At 47.1% G+C, this 19,335-nt stretch overlaps 1 protein-coding gene across 1 annotated transcript; it reads left to right on the top strand.

Moving 5' to 3' along the window:
• Positions 1-337: 337 nt before the first annotated feature.
• On the top strand, positions 338-19,007 carry BID (BH3 interacting domain death agonist). Its single transcript, XM_041398661.1, has 7 exons — positions 338-377; positions 10,961-11,069; positions 12,550-12,618; positions 14,436-14,622; positions 15,886-16,028; positions 16,848-17,051; positions 18,137-19,007. Exons 3-7 carry the CDS (start codon positions 12,610-12,612, stop codon positions 18,146-18,148), a joined length of 555 nt encoding a protein of 184 aa, XP_041254595.1. The 5' UTR covers positions 338-377; positions 10,961-11,069; positions 12,550-12,609; the 3' UTR covers positions 18,149-19,007.
• The last annotated feature ends 328 nt before the right edge of the window (positions 19,008-19,335 follow it).

Below are 19,335 nucleotides of genomic sequence, written 5' to 3'. Positions count from 1 at the left end.
GGTCCGCGTCACGGTGAGTGCTGCGTGTGGCTTCCCCAGCCGCTGGAGCGGTTCGGCGGCCACACCGCGTCGGGAGGGGAGCTGGCGGGCTGTGCATGTTCCGGCCGCGCTCCGAGACTCGGGGCTGCGCGGCCCCGCCCGGGAAGCGCCGGTGGCCGCGGCGGGGCTGGGGCGAGTGTCGGGCCCGCTGGCTTCTGGCGCGCGGGGCGTGGAGGTGCCGGCTGCGGCTCCAGCCCCCTAAGCCTGGGGGGTGAAGTGACCCTGCGGGGGTCCGTGTGCGCGTTCTGCTTTTTCTTCTGGCTGCTGGAAGCTCCTCTGCCTCCCCGCCGATCTCCCGGTTCCTTTCTGCCCGCCGAGTCCGGCCTTGCGTTTCAGCGGTGCGGTTGTTTCTTCCTTTGCTCCGTTTCCCGCGGGATCCGGCCGCTCCGCGCCTCCCCTCCTCCCTGCTTCTGTCGCGGACCGGTCTCCCTCCCGCTCAGTGGTATTTCCTAAAACCACAAAAAGTTCTCTCTGCCTTTGGGCTGAGTGGTGAAGTGCAGCATCTCGCCCTCAGTTTGTGGTGAGAGTCGTCGGACACGAGCGGTATTGGCCGGGCAGTGCAAAGAGTTAATGCTGTGGAGGGACCCCTGAGCCTCGCAGCAGCGAAGGCATGTGGGAGTGGCAGCTCCAGCGGGAAGGCAAGGCAAGGATTTCTAAATCCTTGAAGAGGAAGAAAGAGCAGGTTTAGAAAGAGCAGGTGATTTGTACGGATGAGTCAGTTCAGCTCAGCAGAGCCTTTCTCTCTGCTTCCTTGCCTTCGCCGAAGCCGAAGCTGTCTGTGGCTGCCTGTTTGGTGGTGAGCCTTTGGCTGGCCCTTTGTTTCCCCTCACGTTCCCGGTGACACACGGATGTGTTGGATTCAGGGTGAGCGAGGGCTGGAGCCAGAGACTGCGTCGTGTGTGTGAAGTGGGAGGGAACAGTGAGCATAAGAGAAGAATTCTCCTCTTCCTCAGAAGAGTATTTCTGTAAGTCACATGCTCTGGTGATGGTCTGTACCTTGAAGTGACGCTGGCTCTGAAACTGGTGCGTTTGGCACAGGGAGGGTGTTCTTGTCTTCTTTTAAACGATAATATTTTGTAGCTTTAATAATAATTTTAAAAAAGCTGTAGCACCTCAGAGTTATTTAAATCACTAAGGTCTTCATTGAGGAAGTCAGTGTTTATTTCAGAAACGGTGAACTTTTCTTTATGTCCCTTGGAGTATCTAGGGCGCAATCTTGTCATGGGATACTTGTTATCTGTTCAAAATGGTTAAAGTGTTTGGTGGAGGAAAGAGCAAAGTGGCTCCCCGACAGGAAATTGGTTTTGAAGTTTTTGTTTTGATTTGGTTTTTTTGGTAAAGGACTTTTTGCAAAATTCCACCTGTGGGGAAGAGTGGTTTTTGTTCTGTTATAACTTCTTGTCACTAATCAGACTGAAACTGTTTTCACCTGCCTGTGGAAGCATAACATCTTAAAAGGTGTTATTTAAAAAGAAGGGGTTTTCTGTGTGGGTTTTTTTCCTCTCCTTTGCAATCTGTTTACATGACTTTAGTGCTATTCAGTGTCTTTAGGATAACTTTGCAACACCCATTTTTGGAGATCTCTTCTGTGCCACTGGTGTTACACAAAAACATGGAGGGATTGCATTGTATAAAAAGTAGCATTCTAGTACCCTGGTTATTCCCTTGGATTTCTGCAACATGTCTCTTCCCATTTTCTTGTCTTCCTTTCTAGCTCTTTTGTCTTTCATTAGAGGTTACTGGCAAGGTTTAGGGGCCTGCTGAGGTGAAGCACTTCCATTGTGCATGTGCACAGGTGATTGTAAACCTGTGGATAGACTGCCCTGTACCAAGAAAGGCTGGTGTGACAAACCTCCCGGTCTGACTTGTCAGCACCTTCTTTGCATCTGGTGACATTTGCTGAATTTAAGAAGAAAAAAATGCAACTGATTTTTGGTCAGGTGGTTTTGTTGGGTTCCTGCCCTCCCAATTTCTTAAAACCACATTAGGCCAGCTGAGGCTGTGAGTTCAGCTCAGTTTCTTACTGTGCTCAGGCAGCAGAGCTGTGTACAACACTCCACCAGGGCTGCCTGTGCCAACCTGGAGCCTGTGCTCCTGGGATTTGGGCATGCCTGAACCCAGAACCAGGACACTACAGCTCTGGGTAATGTTTGCCTTGCAAAGGTGCTCAGTGTTGCTTTTTATTTCTGTTAGATCCTAAACCAGCAGGAACTGTGATATATAATTAGGGAATTTATGCCATGTTTCCCTATGTTGTGTTTTTCCTCTGTAACAGGATGACAGGAGTCATCCACACTCAGCAGGAGTCTGAGGAGCTGACAGATCAAACATGGTTGGTTTTGTTTTTTTGGTTTTATTTTTTCTGTAATAGAATGAAAATGTTTAGAGTGGAAGCAGGCAGACACATAAATCTAGTGACTGTCACCTTTGGAGACATTCCTGGGGCAGCCTGGTGCTTGGAAGTCATTGGATAGGGGAGAAGGGACTCCAGTAACTCTGGGGGAGTCTCCAATAACTCTGAACAGGTTTTGTGCCTGGTGCAAGGAGTGCTGGTGTGACTGTTGAAGAACAGCCTTGAGATGCTGGTTCCTTGATAAGGCAGCTCCTTTGGCCTGTGGGTATGAACTCCCCAGCAGGAAAGAGCCAGCCTGGTCTGTGGTTTCTCTGCTGAGGGGAATTGTGTGCAGATGGGCAGGTTTCATTTTCTCTGCTTAGCAGTTCCCGGATGAGTGAAAGAGCAGAATTTACTATAATTTTTTTTTTTTTTTCTCAAGGAACTGCCTTCTCCTTTTTTTCTTGGCCTGCTATGGCTTTTTATCTGTGTCAGATTACAGAGTTTTGGGGGCTGGAATTACCTGCATATCTGTGTACTGTGCAAAGCCAAGTACATGAAAGTATTTCTGATTAGTGAGTGGAGCTCGTGGCTTAGCCAAAGATGCAATACTCTGGGAGGTCTGAGCCCCTTTTAGTTTTGGATGGCTTTGCTTGGGGTTGGAAGAGGTTGCAGGGTGCTGAGTTTAGCTTTAACTAAAGCTTATCAGTTATGATTATGGTATGTGCATGGAGGGTCCCTTCCTCAGGTGTTTTACAAGTCTGATTTTTTTTTGACCCAGACAAGATAAGAAGGATATAGGGAAAGGAGGGATAAAATGTAGAAGGAAATGTTGAGTCACACAGCATCCAGTGTCATTCTTTAGGTTTGGTAGCAGTCTGTTAAGCTTCTGTGATTGCCTTCATTTGTACCAGGTGTCTGTAGTGAGCCATGTCCTGACATCCTGCTGTTAGCTCATCTATACTGGGAAGAGAACAGGACTCTCTGGAGCTGCCAGTGGTGCAGACTAGGCACCTCCTTGCACCTGGGTGAGATGGCAGGGATTGCCTCCTGAGTGCTTTCAGGAGGAAAGCTCTGCACTGTGCTCAGTGTAGAGCATAGGGCTGTGTCACTTTCACACCCTTCTTGGCAGCAGCTGCTCCAAGAATCCTTCAGCCCAGCCCCTTGAGTAGCTGGGAGCCTTGTTAGCACTGCCTTGGGCACTTGGTGACTTCTGCTCTTGATCCAGTCTGCTGCTTTCCCTGTCTCTGTGCACCACCATGGCACTGCTTGGCCCTGGTGGGCTTTGGCTGGACTGCCCTTGCTGGCAAACATGAGGAAAGGGCTGTAGCCCTTCCTGCATTATGGCAATTCTGCTCTTTCTCCCACCAGAGGACAGTGTCATTGTGGCTTTAAACTCCTCCTGCCTCAGCAGCTTGCTCCCCACTTTGCTTTAAACTCTCAGAGCTTTTATTCTGCTTCACTGAAGTATCAGCAGGGGAGCTGGGCTGCGTGTGCAGTCATGGCACACGTGGATGTTGATTCTTGTTTAAATGTCTGCAAACCTGCCCTATTTCCTGGTAAAAATCCTGTCACTGTGACCTTTGGCCAGTTTCTAGTGCTCTTACTGCTCTTTATAGAATGGGCTATTAATACCCAGGTCTCTCACATATTTTGGACTATTTCCTTCATCTTTAAAGGACACATATGTTCCTTGATAAGTGTAGCTTCTGGTTGTTTAGTGTAATTGCTGTAACATCTTTGGATTGACAGCCACGTGAAACAAATCCCCTTAGATCAGCAGTTGCTGTATTTTGGCTTTGTAAGCTCTTCCTGTGTTTCAACATCAACCTATTCCTCCTAAGGTAGAACTGAAAGTGAAATGGTTTTGCTTTGTTTCATGCACAGTCATGTGTTTTCTCCTAGAAGAACAGATGTTTTTTCACTGTATGTGTGGACCTACAGCTAAGAGAGCCTGTAGGTGTTGAGTGGAAGAAGCAACATGCTGAGGCATCTCCTGTTTGCCTGGCACTAGGAAATGTGTACTCCTGCAGGCACCTATTTGCAATTTTCCTGTCACAGTTCCCAAATGGCTCCTGCAGCGTTTCTTTGAGAAGGATTGTTTTCTTAGCTCTGTATCATTGTGAAAGGTGTTTAAAAGAAATGATGCTCTCTTTTATGCTGACAGTGTATGCCTGCTGCTGTCAAACAGCTTTGATCACAATGATGAATGCTGCTTGGAGTTACTATAATTTTTGGCTGCCTGGTTTGATGCACAACTTTCTTTTTAGGATTCTTGAGGATTTCTAGGCTCTTGTCATGAGAGATTCCTTCAAGATTATAGTGATTACTTTTAAAAATATTTTTCTACTGGCTTCATCAGTTTAACTGTCATGGTGGGAATGGAGGTTGCAGTGCAGCACAGTGGGAGAAGGGAATCAAAGGATCTGTGTCAGACTTTCCTTCTGGGGATCATCTCCGGCTGTGCTGGTGCACAGTTGTTTCATAAAACTGAGGCACATAATTGACATTTACATCTCTGATACCCTTGATGTTTAGAAGGAGGGGAGCCCGTTGAAAATTCATTTTGATGTTCTGGGAAAGATGTCAAATATTGACACAGGGTTGTGGATGCTGTCAGAGCACATGAGTGTGCAGCTGTGGAGATTTGTCTTTGTACCACTTTCTCTAGAAATGCTTTGGATTTTTTATGATGAATGTTCAGAGCCTGAGAGGGTGAGCAGGCTCCACTGAAGTAATTCTGGGGAATGCCAGCTGTGAGAATTCCCTTGACAGTAAATTGTCCAGTGTATGGAATCATTGCTTAGCAGCTCCATGAGTGCAATCCTGGCTGTTGCATCAGCACCCTTGTTCTGCCTAAGCACAGAGCTCCTGAAGTGCTGTTCTTTGGATGTGTAATTTTGTGATGGGTCCAGTATTCAAACTTCACACTGAAGCATCTTTACAGCTTCTGTTTATTCCAGAAAGCAGTGCAGATATCCCTGGTGCTTACCAGTCTAGAAAGGCAGTTCTTGCCTATCCATATGGCCTGAAAGACAGAGGGAATGCTACTGTTAGGGGCCACCTGTGTCCATAAAGCTGTGTTTTTGAATTGTTTTTTTTTTTAGTTACTTCTGACCAGTTTCTTGCTTTGCTTATCTAACTTGCCAGTCAGGCAAAGGAAAGACAGATTTACATTCCTCTTTACTCCTGGTATCAGCTGTGAAATGCATCTAAGCTCCAAAATGACGTGGCATTCCTGATTTTCTGACTGATGGCTGGCCCGTGCTCACGCTGGCACTGAACAGTAGTACATGTACTAAAACTAAAATCAGGAGCATTCTTTTGTTCTGTGGGTGGCATGGCAGTTCTTGTATCCTGTCCCCCTTTCTGAGATCTTTTGGCTGGCAGTCTGTCCGAGTGGCACCTGAAACTCTGTTGCCTCGTGCTGAGGCTGTGTCTGCTGCAGGACCTGGGCACTTGGTCACTGCTCCAGTGTAAAAGCAGCTTTGCCAGAGTGCAAGGGAGCAGTGCCCATGGCAAGGATGCATGCTCTAAACCCAGGAGCAAAGTCTTGCATTTCTCTGGTTGGACACCATCACTTGCACATCACCAGTGACGGCTGGAGTTTGTCCCAGTACTGCCTGCTCTCAGTCTGTCTGTCCATCCTTGATAATGTCAAAACACTGGAACTGTGATTCCTCAGTGCTTCCTGCTGTTCTGTCATTTCCAAGAGGCAAACAGAAGAAGTGCTTGCGTGTGCACTGTGCCATTATAGCAGGGGTCTGTTGCAGCTCTGGGCTGCAATAGTTAGATTTTGTACAGGAAGCTAGCCCTGTAAGGAGCAGCAGTCTTGTGTGATGGTGCTTTTTCATCGGGGTTTGCTCAGTCCCTCAGCCAGGTCCCGAGGAAAGACAAGCATTTCCCTAACCTTACCGAGGAGGTGAAGTGCAGGAGGAGCTTACTGGGCTGGAGTTCCTTTGCTCAACAGCAGAGGGGAAAAACTCAGCCCGGTGCCAGATCCAAGAAACTGTCTGCACTCTGATAGCCAAAATCCAAGTCCTGCCCTTGCCTCTTAGGCGTGGCTGTGCCCAAAACATGGAGATGTGGAAATTCTGTTTGGGTCCAGCTGTAGTTAGCTGAATTCTAATTCCAGCTGCAGGCTTCCTGCTGACTCAGTTTAAGCTCAGTTGTGTCTGTAGGCTGGCTGCTGAAGAATAAAATGTTGTCATGCTGCCTCTGTCACTGATCCAATGCAGAAACCACACTGATGAAAAGTTCCTGCCTACCTGGTTTTTAAAGAGCATTAGTAATATGGCAGTGCTCCTTCTTACTCATTCATGTGCTGTGTGGGGGCTGCTCACCAGAGCTTTTTGAGACAAATGGGAAGGGTGGTTGATGAGGGATTTGGGTGTTTTTCTTCCTAAGAAGTCAAAGTACTGCCCTGATAACTGGAAGATTGCTGCAATTCATGTCATTGTGAAAAGACAAAAGACCTTCAGAAACTTAAATAAATTTCTATCAAAAAGGCCTACTGACGGCTTCTTTTTAGAATTGTCTCTAATAAAGTTTTTCTTCCAAAGAGGAAGATAAGCCCCCTTTAAACAAAGAGTGCAATGTATTTCTAAGCCAAAATACACAGCTGAGAGTGCTTGGTGTCCAGGCTGAGATGATAATTCTGTACTAAAGCAGCATTAAGAAGCAAAAGTAAAAATGCCTCAGCTAAGGCAGTAGTAAGTATTTGGCATGTTTTACATCAAGGATATGAGGAATAAATGAGAAAAAAACACCATTGTATTCGTGCTGGGTTTTGTTTTCCCTTGCTGGAGAGATTGGTAGTGCATTACTTACATCCTAAAGAGGGAGGCAATTTGAAGCTGAAAGGAAGAGAAACAAAAGCTTAAAATCTCAAGCAGTCGGCCATCCTGCTTAGGAGTATCAGGCAGAGGTTGTGCTGGTTGGATTTTTAGTCTCATGATTCCTGACTAACAGGACATTTCTCCCAAGAGCCAAGCAAATAAAGTGCAAGTGACTTGGGGAGGAGGTGTGTCCTGCTCTGGCCACTGAGCTGCTGGTATGTCCAAGAATGCTCCTCACAGCTTGTCAGTTTTGCCACTTCCAAAACAAGCTCTTGATGTTGTGTCCTCCCTCAGAGTCAAACGGGTGGAAAATACCCTTAGTTTGGAAGCAGTGTTCCCTGTGGTGGGGGAAGTCCTGACACTCTCCAAGCCAATAGCTGTACCAGGTGTACCAAACCATCCTTGAGTTTCACAGCTCCGTGTGTGTGTGTCCATACAGGCCCAGAGGCTCTTGTTGAGCCCATCCTTCACCTGGCTTAGATATTGCAGTATCTCTGTTCTCCCACCATGCTGCTTCTCTTTCCAGAGCCTAGAAACAAATTCTGCATTAGGGGTGAGCCTCAAATGAGGCAAAATCTTGGGGTGTTCTAAAGGCTGGTACAGGCTGGCAAATCCTTTGCAGAGTAAGGAGCAATGGGGACAGGTTTGCTGTGGTAATAACAACATCCTATTTACTCAGCACTGTTGGTTTGGCACACCAATAAGACACCTTCCCTGGGCTGTTTAGTTCCTGTTGGGTTTATGGGCTAGAAGTGGAGCACTGCTTTTGGTGACTTTGGGCTCTGTGATGTGGTATTTGCTTACACTCTCCTGACCTGAAGTGCTGCAGACAACAGTGGCGCAGCTCGGAATATTCTCAAGGAAGGAACTGCCTAAGTCTGTGATGCTGTTCCTCTTTCTTTATTTTCCAGTAGTGACTGGATATGTAAAGTAGTTGTGCCTGTGGCAAGTTCTCACAAGGGCAGTAAAATTGAGTGGTTATGGTTTGATATATGGATTTAAAATGTCAGGACATACCAAATACTTATTTTCCCTGCCCTTGCTCTGTAGCTCAGCAGTGAAATATCTGCCTACAGGACAGTAAGTGCCACCAGGCCCTGGGAGGGAGAAATAGTCACTGTTCTACTTCTTCCAGTAATGATGTTATCCTGTCTGCCACACCCAAAGTTCTTACCTTTCAGCTGCCAAAGGAAAGGAATGCTCACATTGGAAAGTTTTGACTTCACAGTGACTGATGTTTCATTGTGGTTTCTGCTTTGGAGATTTTAATTCTAACTCAAACGTGAGACATAAACATCTTGACAGCTCACACAATAGGTGCATTGACCCATAATCCAGACACAGTATTAAAGGAGTCAGTCTGTACAGGCCTGTGCCTCCCCTGCTGAAAGCAGTGTTTTCCTGAGCAGACAGTATCTGCTGGAGCTGAAATAGTAACTCCAGGCTGAGCTGTGAGGAGAGGTGAAGAATCTGAGGGGAAGTGATGGTAGGCAGAGGTACTGTTGGTGGGGTGGCTTCTTTTCTGAGCTGTCTTGAAGATGTAGCACAAGTGTGGAGATGAAAACTGATTTGTAGAGTGACTTAGCACTGCTGCAGAGATTCTGGGACCTGCTGCTGCTATGGCAGCCCTGAGATCTGTGGGGAGTTCCCCCAGCAGGTGACCATGGTGTTATGCAGTGTGTGAGGCTTTTCCTTTGGATTACCCCTCACTGCTTGATGTGGGAGAGAGGCATGGAGTGCCAATTGTCTTACAGTCCCTGCTTCTCCCTCTTTTCCACCCTGCAAACTTGCAGTGCCATCTCTCCTTCCCCTGGAGTCACGGGATTCTGGCCCTGCCCTTGCCTCTAGTGATGCCACCCCTCACTGGTGGACTGCAGATGGGAAAAGCTCCTCTGGTGAGTTTCTTGTGAGGTTTAAAGGATAGTGTAACTTGGGGATGAGAGGGAGAAACAGAAGATGGGACACATGAAGGAGACCTGAAGGAGCTGTGTTGTTGGAGAGCAGTAAGTCCCATCCCTCAGGATGTGCTCAGCCCCATCTAAAGAGCTGTGACTGCCTTGGAGGAGTTCACTTGTGAAAAATCCCAGAATTCACTGTGAAAACTGCTGTGTGGGGGTGGAATGAGGTCTTTCCTCCTGCACTGACAGGCTGCTGGTGGATGTGCTTCTCCAACTGTAATTGTTTTCTTGCCATATGCCTCTCCCACAGTCCTGCATCCCATGCAGTGCTGGAATGAACATGCCCTACATTGATTCTGTAGAACTGAGATTTAAGGGTCTTAAACTTGTGGTTAAAGTACCCCCTTTTTTTTTTTTTTCCTAAGAAAGAAAGAACAGGTTGTAGTCTAAAAAACTGGTTGTAATCTTATGTGTTGAACACTTCAAGGCATTTAGTGATTTCTCAGAAGCAGCTCCTTTCTCACAAAGAAATATGAGCTTCTCACAAAGTTCATTTGTCTAATAAGTGAATTGAAGTAAAAAATGAACAATGTGTTAAAATTATTTGATGTTTCAATTAAAATATCATATTCTGTAAAAATTCTTTCCAAGATTTCAGCAGTCTTAAAGCAGCCTTAGCTGCTTTGACTCTGAATCTGAGTGCAGATGGTGTTTGTATCCTTTATCAGTATTTTCTCCTTCTCCAACTAAAGATTCTTTTTACCCAGTATAAGGTAACCTTTCTCCTTCCACCAGAAACACTCTCTATCTGAATCTAAAGCTACCAGGATTCCAAAGTCTTAATGATTAAAAAATTTGGGTGATATCAGCATGATTACATTTGACTTTTTTTGAGGTGGGTTGCTTTTTGGTTGGTTTTTTGGTTTTGTTTTTTTTTGGGGTTTTTTTTGGTTTTTTTTTTTTGTTTTTTTTTGAGATTCCATTAAGGAATTTGACTTCTCAGCAGGAACTTCATGACTATCAAAGCCCTTTGCATTGATTCCAAGTAGATATGTAAAACTTGAGGTTCCTGTAATTACTAGTTAACTAAAATAAAAAATAATTTGCCCTGTATTGTAGAAGTAGGAAGCCATTTTGGGGTGGAGAGAAATCCTTTTCCCTCTTCTCTGGTGTGTTTTTGACCACCCAAGCAGAACTATCTTAGCTGAGGGCAGGTATTGCCTTTAGGGTCATTCACTGCATGGGTGGTCAGTCTTTGGTTTGGGAAATTCAGTTTGTGAAGTTGTGTTCAGCCTCCCTTGTCTTCATTTTTTGCCATATTCGTACTTTGGAGTGTAGTGGAACTTTTCATTGTTCTGTTTGTGTGTTTGTTTTATCTGTACTCATGTGCAGGAGTAGACAAAATTGCTATTTGCAGCTATGGTGGGTGACTTTTTTTAATGTCCCTATTTTTGTGGACTTGGAGAGGAGTGTCTGTATCTGCACAGAACTGATTTGATCCCTGAGGGAAGGGAAGAACCCACATGTGTTGTAGGTCTCTTCTCTCTGCACAGCCACTGACATCTGCAGGTGCAGCAGACACCTGGCTGGGCTGGAGCAGTCTGTGCCTCTTCATTTAAAGCAGGGAGTGGGAAAATTGCATTGAAAAGAAATGTTATCTCTAAAACGAGAATATGTGCAAACTGAGGCTTTACCTAACCTATAGAAATATTGCTTGTGTGGACAACTTCTGAGGAGTTTGCACAAAGCCAAAAGTCCTGCCACAGACTTAATTCTAAATCCCTACTTTCCATTTAATCTCTGTGTTCTGTTTCGAGTTCTCAAACCTGAATTAACATCTGTGTCTCTTCCAGCAAAGTCAAGCCCTGAAGAAGAGTCACCCTGACCTGTTTCAGAGCCCCTTCAGGTCCCAAAAAACAGGACAGAGGACTCTCCCCAGCCAGAACATTCCTTAGGGTACAGGTGAGTAGCAGCAATAAGGATCTGGATGGAACAGAGGAAAATGCAAAGCAGCAAGGGATAACCCTGTGTTGTAGCTGTTAGTCTGACACAATTCCATGAAAAGAAGCTCATGGTTAAGAGGCTTCCTTAAGCTTGTGGGCTGCTTGTGTTTCAGGCATATTGCAGATTGTGTTTTGGTCTTGACTGACACAATTCCATGAAAAGAAGCTCATGGTTAAGAGGCTTCCTGTGGGCTGCTTGTGTTTCAGGCACATTGCAGATTGTGTTTTGGTCTTGGACTTCTAAGAGCCTTTGAAAAGTTGGGAGATTCATGGTCTCTTGAAATATGACTGTGGTTTGCTTCAGAGTTTGAATTTCTTTCTGTTTTCACTTCCCTCTTTTCTACCAGCATGCTTAGTTATTTAAAGCACAGATTTGAGGGATTGTTACTGTGAAATAGTCATTTATCACTAGCCCAGTCTTTGATGGCTAGCAGGCCTTTTGTTTGGGTTCCTTAGTGCTCCCAGCCCATTTTTGGTTTAGAAGGTGCCTGCATAACAACCAGGTTGTTGCCCTGGGTGAAGAAGGCTTGGTAGGGAGGGAGTGCCCACTTTCAGCCAGGCCCTGCTCATCAAGAGCTGAACCAGAGGCTTGTGTGTGCAGCTGTGGGATTGTTGTGTTTAAGGCACCAAATGCAAGGTTCTGCCCCAGCCATCAGCTGCTCCTGGCAGGATGAGGAGGGAGCACTGTGCTCCTACGTGTCCCCTTTGTGAGGGAGAGAGGGAGGCTCCCCTGTGCCTGTGCTCTCCCTTGCTGGGTGCCTCTTCCCTTGGGCTGTGTCCTGCTTTCTCCCTTCTTCCTAGCTGGCCTCCCTGGAGGCTTAGCAGAGTTGCTCTCCTGTGACTGGAAGCCTTTGTTGGCACTTGATCCAACCTCCATTATGGTATTTGCTGTCAGACTATACTGAAATGAGCCTGAGTATCCACATGGATCTCTTGCATGGAGGGTGAGGAAAGGCACCCTCAAGGCCCTGTGGATGTGTAGCAAAGTCAGCTGGGTTTTTCATTTCAGAATATTCTGCTGTGCATGCAGACCTGTCAGCTCATCTGCTCTCAGGTGCTCAGGAGCTCCTCTCTGATCACCCTGCTCTTCATTCCAGCCTCTGGCTCCATGGAGGGTTGTTCCACCCTCACCCAACAGCAGCTCTTGGCTTTAAAGCCCTGTTTGTAGGTTGTGTGACTCCACTGTCTGGCACATGTCTGTGGCAGGAAGGAGATTTGTGCCTGTCATTCACAGGGCCCCTCTCACTGAGTCAGTTGTAGTTTCCTCAGCCCTTTTTCATGACTGATGGTGTGTGATGGGCAGCTCTCCAAAAATAGGGATATGCATCACTAAGAGGGACATTTACTATGAGACATGGCCAGACACATAAGTACAGCTGCAAGATGTGGATTTTTGGGAATTTTTTCCTTTCACACTTTTCTTTCTTACTCTTTCACAGGACGAGGATTTCTGGTGTGAAGCAGAGGGTGACGTGAGCTGCTCTGTCCCTGAATCCATTATGGAACAGGTTAGAGTCAAACATGTCTGAAGCCAGCTGTTCACAATGCAGGGATTCTCTGGTGCACTTGTCCTGAGATACTTTGAAGGGGATAAGTCTCAGTGTTGGCTGGTGTCCTTCTTGAATTTCCCAGAATTTCTGCAGTGTTCTGGCACTGCTCTGAATACAAGGAAGGGGATGGAAGCAGTTAGGTTGCAGGCTGCTTCCTTGCAGCTCTCAGTGTGGCACTTCCCCTGGGGACTACGAGCTGGAGATGTAGCTATGTAAGAGACTACATGTTTGTTGACAAAGCTACAAACTGCTAAAACTAATAAAGGAATGGGCACAGCCCTGTGACCCATGCATTGCACTGTTTTTTGTGATGTTAAACACAATTATGATGCTGTTACTTAGCACACTTCAATCTTACACATTGATCTGTAACTGAAATGTCTGTCATCCTCCCTCAGCCCAGCTGATGTTAGGATACAATTCTAACCCCCTACTCTGCCCTCCCACAAGCCTTTTGAACACAATATGATTTAAAAAAGTATCAGTGATAAACCAATGACCAGTTGAGGAGGCTGTTGAAGGGGATTGCCCCTGGTGCCCCAGTGAGCTGCACTACTGTCTGTAAACATGCATGCTCAGATCATGGGAGGTGGGCCTTCTGTTCATCTCTGACTGATCATATCCTTTATTTTCCATTTGTTTCCATTTCTGAACCCTGTCTTTTGTTGACTTTGTTCCTCCTTTTGTCTGCCCAGTCAGATATGGTTATGTTGAGGCTTTGCAAGGTTCCACTCCCCAAAACTCCCTTTCAGTTAATGGTTGCACATTGTCAGCATAACAAACCATTTTTCTTTAACTATTTTTCTTCTCCCCAAATAAAATTAGGCCTTAAGTATTTTCTTACAGGCAGACCAGAGTCAGGATTTTCTTTCTTACTTTATTTCTGTGCTTATACCACATCCTACTCTCTTACCTGTTTAACTTAAATTTTTGGAGACTCTCCTGGTTTTCTGGAGGCCTTAGTTGGTTATGAGGCCTGGTGTTCCAGTGTGGCCTCTTGCTCCCATCAGTCTGCCTGCCTCATGGACCTCCTCAACCTAATTAATTTGGGCACTCTGTGCTGCCTTGCTTGAAGGCTGCAGGTTGTGTGGCCATGGGGACAGCACGTGCCCATTTACTGGGGGTGAACGTGCCACTGAGCTGCCATCTCATGTCACTTCTCTTGTGAGCAGCCTCTTGGGTCTCTGTGAGGAGCTAAACAGGTTTATTATGGAGCTGGTTGAGGTTCCTTTGAAGAGGGAGAAGAAATGTGAACCTTGGGGGTTTTTGCAGCCTTCTGCTCTTATCTCTATTTCCCACCTTGTTACTGCTCTGCTCTGATTACATGGAAGTGGGGTGCTCCTGCCTTCTTCATGCACAGCAAGTAGAATGCCCAGTTCCCAAATACAGGGGTAAAACCCTTCCAAACACAGGTGTCTGAGTAAGGGAAATGGGTGGTTTTGCTGAACTCACACCTGGTTCAAAAGAGGAACTCGGATTGGGGTTGCTGCCGTTGCCACAGCTGGGAAGGTGAGGAGAAGGTGAGCTGGCTTTTCAACACCAGTTTGTAAGAGCAGAGCCTTCTGTCATTGCCCATGGGACAGCCCTGTGTGGGTCCACATCCAGGAGTCAGTCTGCATTTGCTGAGGCCTTGTGGATCCCCTGGCTGATGCTGTTCAGGGCGCCCAGAGGAGGCCACAGGGACGTGTTCAGGGTTGGAAAACGGTGCATGCCCAGATGCTCTGAGTGGGACATTTTCTAGGCATGGGCTTAACAGTGATCTCCTTGTGTTTCAGATTAATGGACCTCTTCAGATGGAGCACGCATTGCTGTTTGCCTTCCTGGACGTATCCTCTGACTGTAAGTTCAAAGACCAGCTGCATTCCCTGCAAAGCCAGCAGATCATGTTGTACCAAGGAAACGATGACGACGAGCTTCAGACCGATGGCAATCGGAGCGGCCACTTCCGGAATGGTGAGCTAGGTGAGCAAGCTTTTCTCCATCCCACATGTCTCTCTGAACATGGTTTTCTTTCCCCATTTCTTGTCTTTGTTTGTATTTATTGTCTGTTTCAGAGGAGTAATGTTTTTTCTATTGAGAAACTTCACTGTGTGGCTGTTGGTGGTGTTGGTTGGGAATTTAACACTTAGGTTAAGACAACTGGTGCTTAGTACTTTCTCCATGGATTTCTAGAGCACCTGTCACTGGGTTTTGTCTGCAGCACATCAGACACAGGCACAAAGCTGGTACTGGTGATAGGTGCCCTCAAGGAGTGTGATACTCATGCTGCTCCTCAGGCAGTATCAATACTTGGGCTAGGATCTTGGAACAACTCGAGTTCTGGTACTGGGTGAATCCCTTTCTGCCCCACCAGTCTGGTGAAAACTGCTCCTCAAGTAGCTTCTGGTCCTGTTCCTGCTTTGCTAGCCATCTGCATACTGCCCCTTGCCCAGGGTGTGTCAGCTGGCACATTGACCTCAACTGAAGCAGGGTGAGGAGGAACTGCCACAGTAAATAGCCCTCTCTCACACAAATTTGCATAGGTCTCATGCCAAAAGCAGGTAAAACAAGGTGTAAGGTTCTCAGCTGGAAAAGGACAGATTCAGACTAGATGTAAGGGAGATTTTTAAAATGAGGGTGGTGAAACACTGGCACAGGTTGCCCAAAGAGGTGATGGATGCCCCACCCCTGGAAACATTCAAGGTCAGTTCTGCTGGGGCTTTGAGCAGTCTAATGTAGTTGAAGATGTCAACTGCTTATTGCAAGGGGCTTGGATGAGATGGCCTTTCAAGGTCCCTTCCAACTCCAACTATTCTATGAGGTGCTGTATTTTAGGTGGTGCTTAAGAGACAAGTCCTGACAAGTCACTTAACGTCTAGAATCATTAGGTTGAAAAAGACCTTCAATGTTTTGCACAACTTCTCAGTTCCCCTCTGTGGGCAGGATGTTGGCAGTAACTGTCCTCTTCAAATTTTGGTTGGAGATGTTCTAAGATGCCCTGCAGTGATTTTTTTCTTTGGGCAGGGTGTGGCTGCAGTTTACCTAACCTAAAGATACAAACCCCTGTTTGCCACTCTTTCTGGTAAGCAACCTGGGTGCACCTAAAGAAATCATGCTTAGAGCTGCCATGGATACACTCAGAGCTGGGAAGGAGGGTGCTAATGGAGATTAGCAAAATGCTGTGACCTGTACTGAACCTGGCCTGACTACAGCCTGTGAACTAAATTCTGCTCTTTGTGTTGGCAGGGTTGGCTCCAACAAATGAAGAGGTTATCCGGATCATTGCTGCTCAGCTCGCTGAGATTGGAGACCAGTTTGATAAAGAAATCCAAGAAAGAGTGGTAAATGGCCTAGTGCAGCACTTTATGAATGAGAATCTGTCTGAGGAGGTGAGTGAAAAGCAGCCTGATGTGCAGTTCTCCTTTTAAATATTCTGCATCCTTCCTGCTGTGACTTTGAAGGCATCTGAAAATTAATCCCAAACATTTGCCTTTGAAGATTTGTTAGAGGTGGCAGAAGTTAACGTGTAAATTGGGTTCCTTGGGCCCATGTCCTTTCTGCAGATGGTGAAACGGTGGTTGTGGAAAAAGACTGACTTTGAGGCATTTTGTCCTTCTTTTGGTGGCCCCATGGCTTGTCTTGGAAAGTGAATGATCTGGCTAAGGCTTAGTTTTAGTATTTAAGATCTTTGCACTTTGGTGCCGAGTCCTCTCTATGTGCTGACCATCATATGGGCAAAATTTGAGCAGGTTAGTGACAGGAGCTTAACTTGTGCTGGTTACTGAGCACTGAAGAGACAGCAAGTCGTGAGACCCTTTTCTGATGCTGTGAGTGTGTTCACAGGCACAGTGTTGGGAGTAGCAGTGCATTTAGGCCTGGCTGTGTGACCTGCTGAGGTGGCCTCTTCCTAGATGCAGTTGGCCCAGCATCTAACATGCCTTGCTGCTGTGCAAGGAAAGTGGAGTGTGAGGTCTCTTGTGTTCAAAAGGAAAAGGAAGGCTATCCAAGGATTAGATCTACATCTGAATCAAGTGCCACAGTTTTTTTGGGGGTGTTTTTTTATGTAACAGGCTGGCTGCCATGGCTGGGAGGAAGGGGAGCAGCATGTTGCAACAAGCACCCGAGTTATTAGCACAGTCCTGGCAGGCTGTGCTGAGACCCCCTGCTGCCACAGTTGTTGCACTGAGATCCCTCTTCCTTCCACACAGGACATAACCCGGCACATGTCCAGGGTAGTGAGAGAGCTTATCCGAGCCATCCCCGCAGACATGGAACAGGAGAAGGCCATGTTGGTGCTAGCAATGGTCTTGACTAAGAAAATTGTGAATACAGTGCCCTCCCTTCTACGCCGTGTCTTCAACACCACTCGGAACTACATGAACCAGCAGTTCCACAACTACATTGTTGAAATGGTGAGTGCTGTCAAACAGCTCTGCTGGAGTCACAGCCAGCCTTTCAGCTGTCCTGGGTTATTCCCTGAGGGATGGCCTAGCTCTGAACTGCCTGTGGCCTGCTGGTTTTCCTGTAGTGCTCTGGAGGCTGGGCCAGAAGGCAGTGTCAGTCCCTGCAGAGCTCTGGAATGAGGGGGTCATGTCACATCTGCTTGCCCCCCTCTCAGAGCAGCCAGTGAACAGAGTGCATTTGTTCTGTCTGGCAGAGAGCTGTGACTGCCCCTCTCCTCCTGCAATCTCCTCAGGGAGTTATACCAATAACATTCTGGTTAATGATTCTTTCATTCTCTCAGGGAAGGAAAGCCTGACCTGAGCTCTCCTGGCTGCATTTCCCCAGTGTCTTGACCCTGAGCTCTCTGCTCTTGTCTTCCTTCCTCAGCTCCCCAGAGCTTGGGAGAGCTGGAAGGGGAAAGGAATTGCTCTTGAGAATTAACACTAGCCATGAGAAATGGTCAAATCTGTTCTTGTTCTCTGCTGGCACTTGAGCAGAGGTGGGGAGGCTGTGCAGCTCACAGGCAAGCCAGGCTAGGGGCCCCAGCTCCAGTAATGAAGGAGTCTGGGGATGGGAGAGGACAAACTCACTGTTGAGACTCAGTGCTCCTTGGGAATGAGATTTGAGGGGGTGGGCTGTGCTCCTGCCCCCGTGTGAAGCACAGGTGACACAGTTGTGCTGTGCTGCAGGCCTGTGGGACACTCCTGCACTGCAGCCTTGCCAGGGACAGTGTTGGCAGCAACCTGCAGCTGGGCCTGGCTCACGCTGTCACCTCGCCTCACCCAGCAGCCTGGGCACGGTGTCACTGTGTGTCCCTCAGCTCCGCCCTTCCCTTCGCTCGGTTTGGCTCCAGGGTAAGTCACCTGTGTGCGGCGGGCCGGTGCTGCTGTCCCACACTGTCCCCGCTGCTGGCACGGAAGGAGCACGGCAGGTGGCAGTGCTGACACGAGGTTCGCGGCGCTGGAGCTGCCCTGGGCAGGCACGGCGCAGGGCTTGGCACTGGAGAAGAACCCTGCTGCTGTTAATAATGCCCCTTCTGTTTCTCTCCTTCCAGCTGGGTGAGTGAGCTCTCCACGCCTGTGTAGAGCATGGGAATTGCTGAAGACTTTCCTTGCTGGATGAAGATGACTTGATTTATTCTTAACTTCTGAAATACAGCTGTGAAAGAGATGGCAGAGCTTCATAGATCGGCTTTTGTAGACTAGCACAGCAGCAATTGTAGTGTGAGCTGCCTGCCAGCTCTGCCAGTACCTGTAGGGAGTAGTGTTTGCCTCTCTCTTTTCACACTATTTTTTAATTTAGCAGCAGCAGCTTTTGTGCAGAGCCTGCCTTGTGCCTCCACAGGCCCAGTGGGCCCGGGGCCTGTCCTCTGTGTTTTTTCTAAGCAGCTGTAGCATTTTGCTTTACTTATTCACTTCCCAGCCCTGCTCCTGAAGCTGAGCCATGCTGAGTGTTGTTTTCAGGAAGGCCTCAGGCTATGGAATGATGGTTCATCAGTGGGGGTTCATCATTGGTGGTTCATCAGTGGGGGTGGGTGGGAATCAGGTTTATCTTGATGAGAAGCTGGCAGCAAGAGGCAACAGAGCCCTGAGGGATAGAGGGGAGTGTGCCCAAAGAAGGGTGACACGAGGATACTTCAGTATCAACCACCATACACCTCTGTTTGCCTGAAAAATAAAACTGACAGAAAAAAAATGTAAAGAAAAGGGCAAGGTAGGCACAAGGAAAGTTTTTTGAGAATGCAACCTGAATATGCTTAAGAAAAAGTAGTTACATCTCAGGCTGAACAAACTTGGACTCAGGTTGTTTGATACACAATCAGACAAGGTGGCAAATGTGTCACCTGTCTTCCAGCTGCCTCAGGACTTTTCCAAGAATGTAAATATTTTGTAGGATTTTTTAACTTAAATAAAAATTTCATTCAGATGGCTACTACAGCTCTGCAGACTTTCAGTCTCCACCTGAAAATGTTTTGTGCAAGTACTCATGGCATTCTTCTAATTCACCACGGCTTCTGATGCAGCTGCCAGCAGCAGAGACACACTGTTCCTGTCCCTGTGCCTTGCATAAGCAAGTTTCCTGTAAGTAAAACCACCTTTTCTTTTGGTGCCTGCACTAGAATGGGGGGAGAGTGGAAGCACAGAAGTAGTCTACACGTTGTTTTTGAAAACTGTACCATTTATTAAAGTGCAACCTGGGGGCATGGTCTTACAGCAGTGTCCCATTAGCAGAGGGAAAGAATGTACATATCCC

The sequence above is a fragment of the Onychostruthus taczanowskii genome, unplaced genomic scaffold (assembly GCF_017590055.1).
Source record: "Onychostruthus taczanowskii isolate IOZ18803 unplaced genomic scaffold, ASM1759005v1 scaffold15, whole genome shotgun sequence".
Classification (NCBI taxonomy): domain Eukaryota; kingdom Metazoa; phylum Chordata; class Aves; order Passeriformes; family Passeridae; genus Onychostruthus; species Onychostruthus taczanowskii.
Note: the sequence above shows the minus strand (reverse complement) of the source record. Positions and strands in the feature narration are given on the sequence as shown.

What these genes read in the sequence shown, in the direction of transcription:
- BID (XM_041398661.1), top strand. An exon ending in CTTCCGGAATGGTGAGCTAG is followed by an intron (nt 14,623 to 15,885) that starts GTGAGCAAGCTT and finishes TTGTGTTGGCAG; the next exon opens with GGTTGGCTCCAACAAATGAA. An exon ending in ATGAGAATCTGTCTGAGGAG is followed by an intron (nt 16,029 to 16,847) that starts GTGAGTGAAAAG and finishes CCTTCCACACAG; the next exon opens with GACATAACCCGGCACATGTC.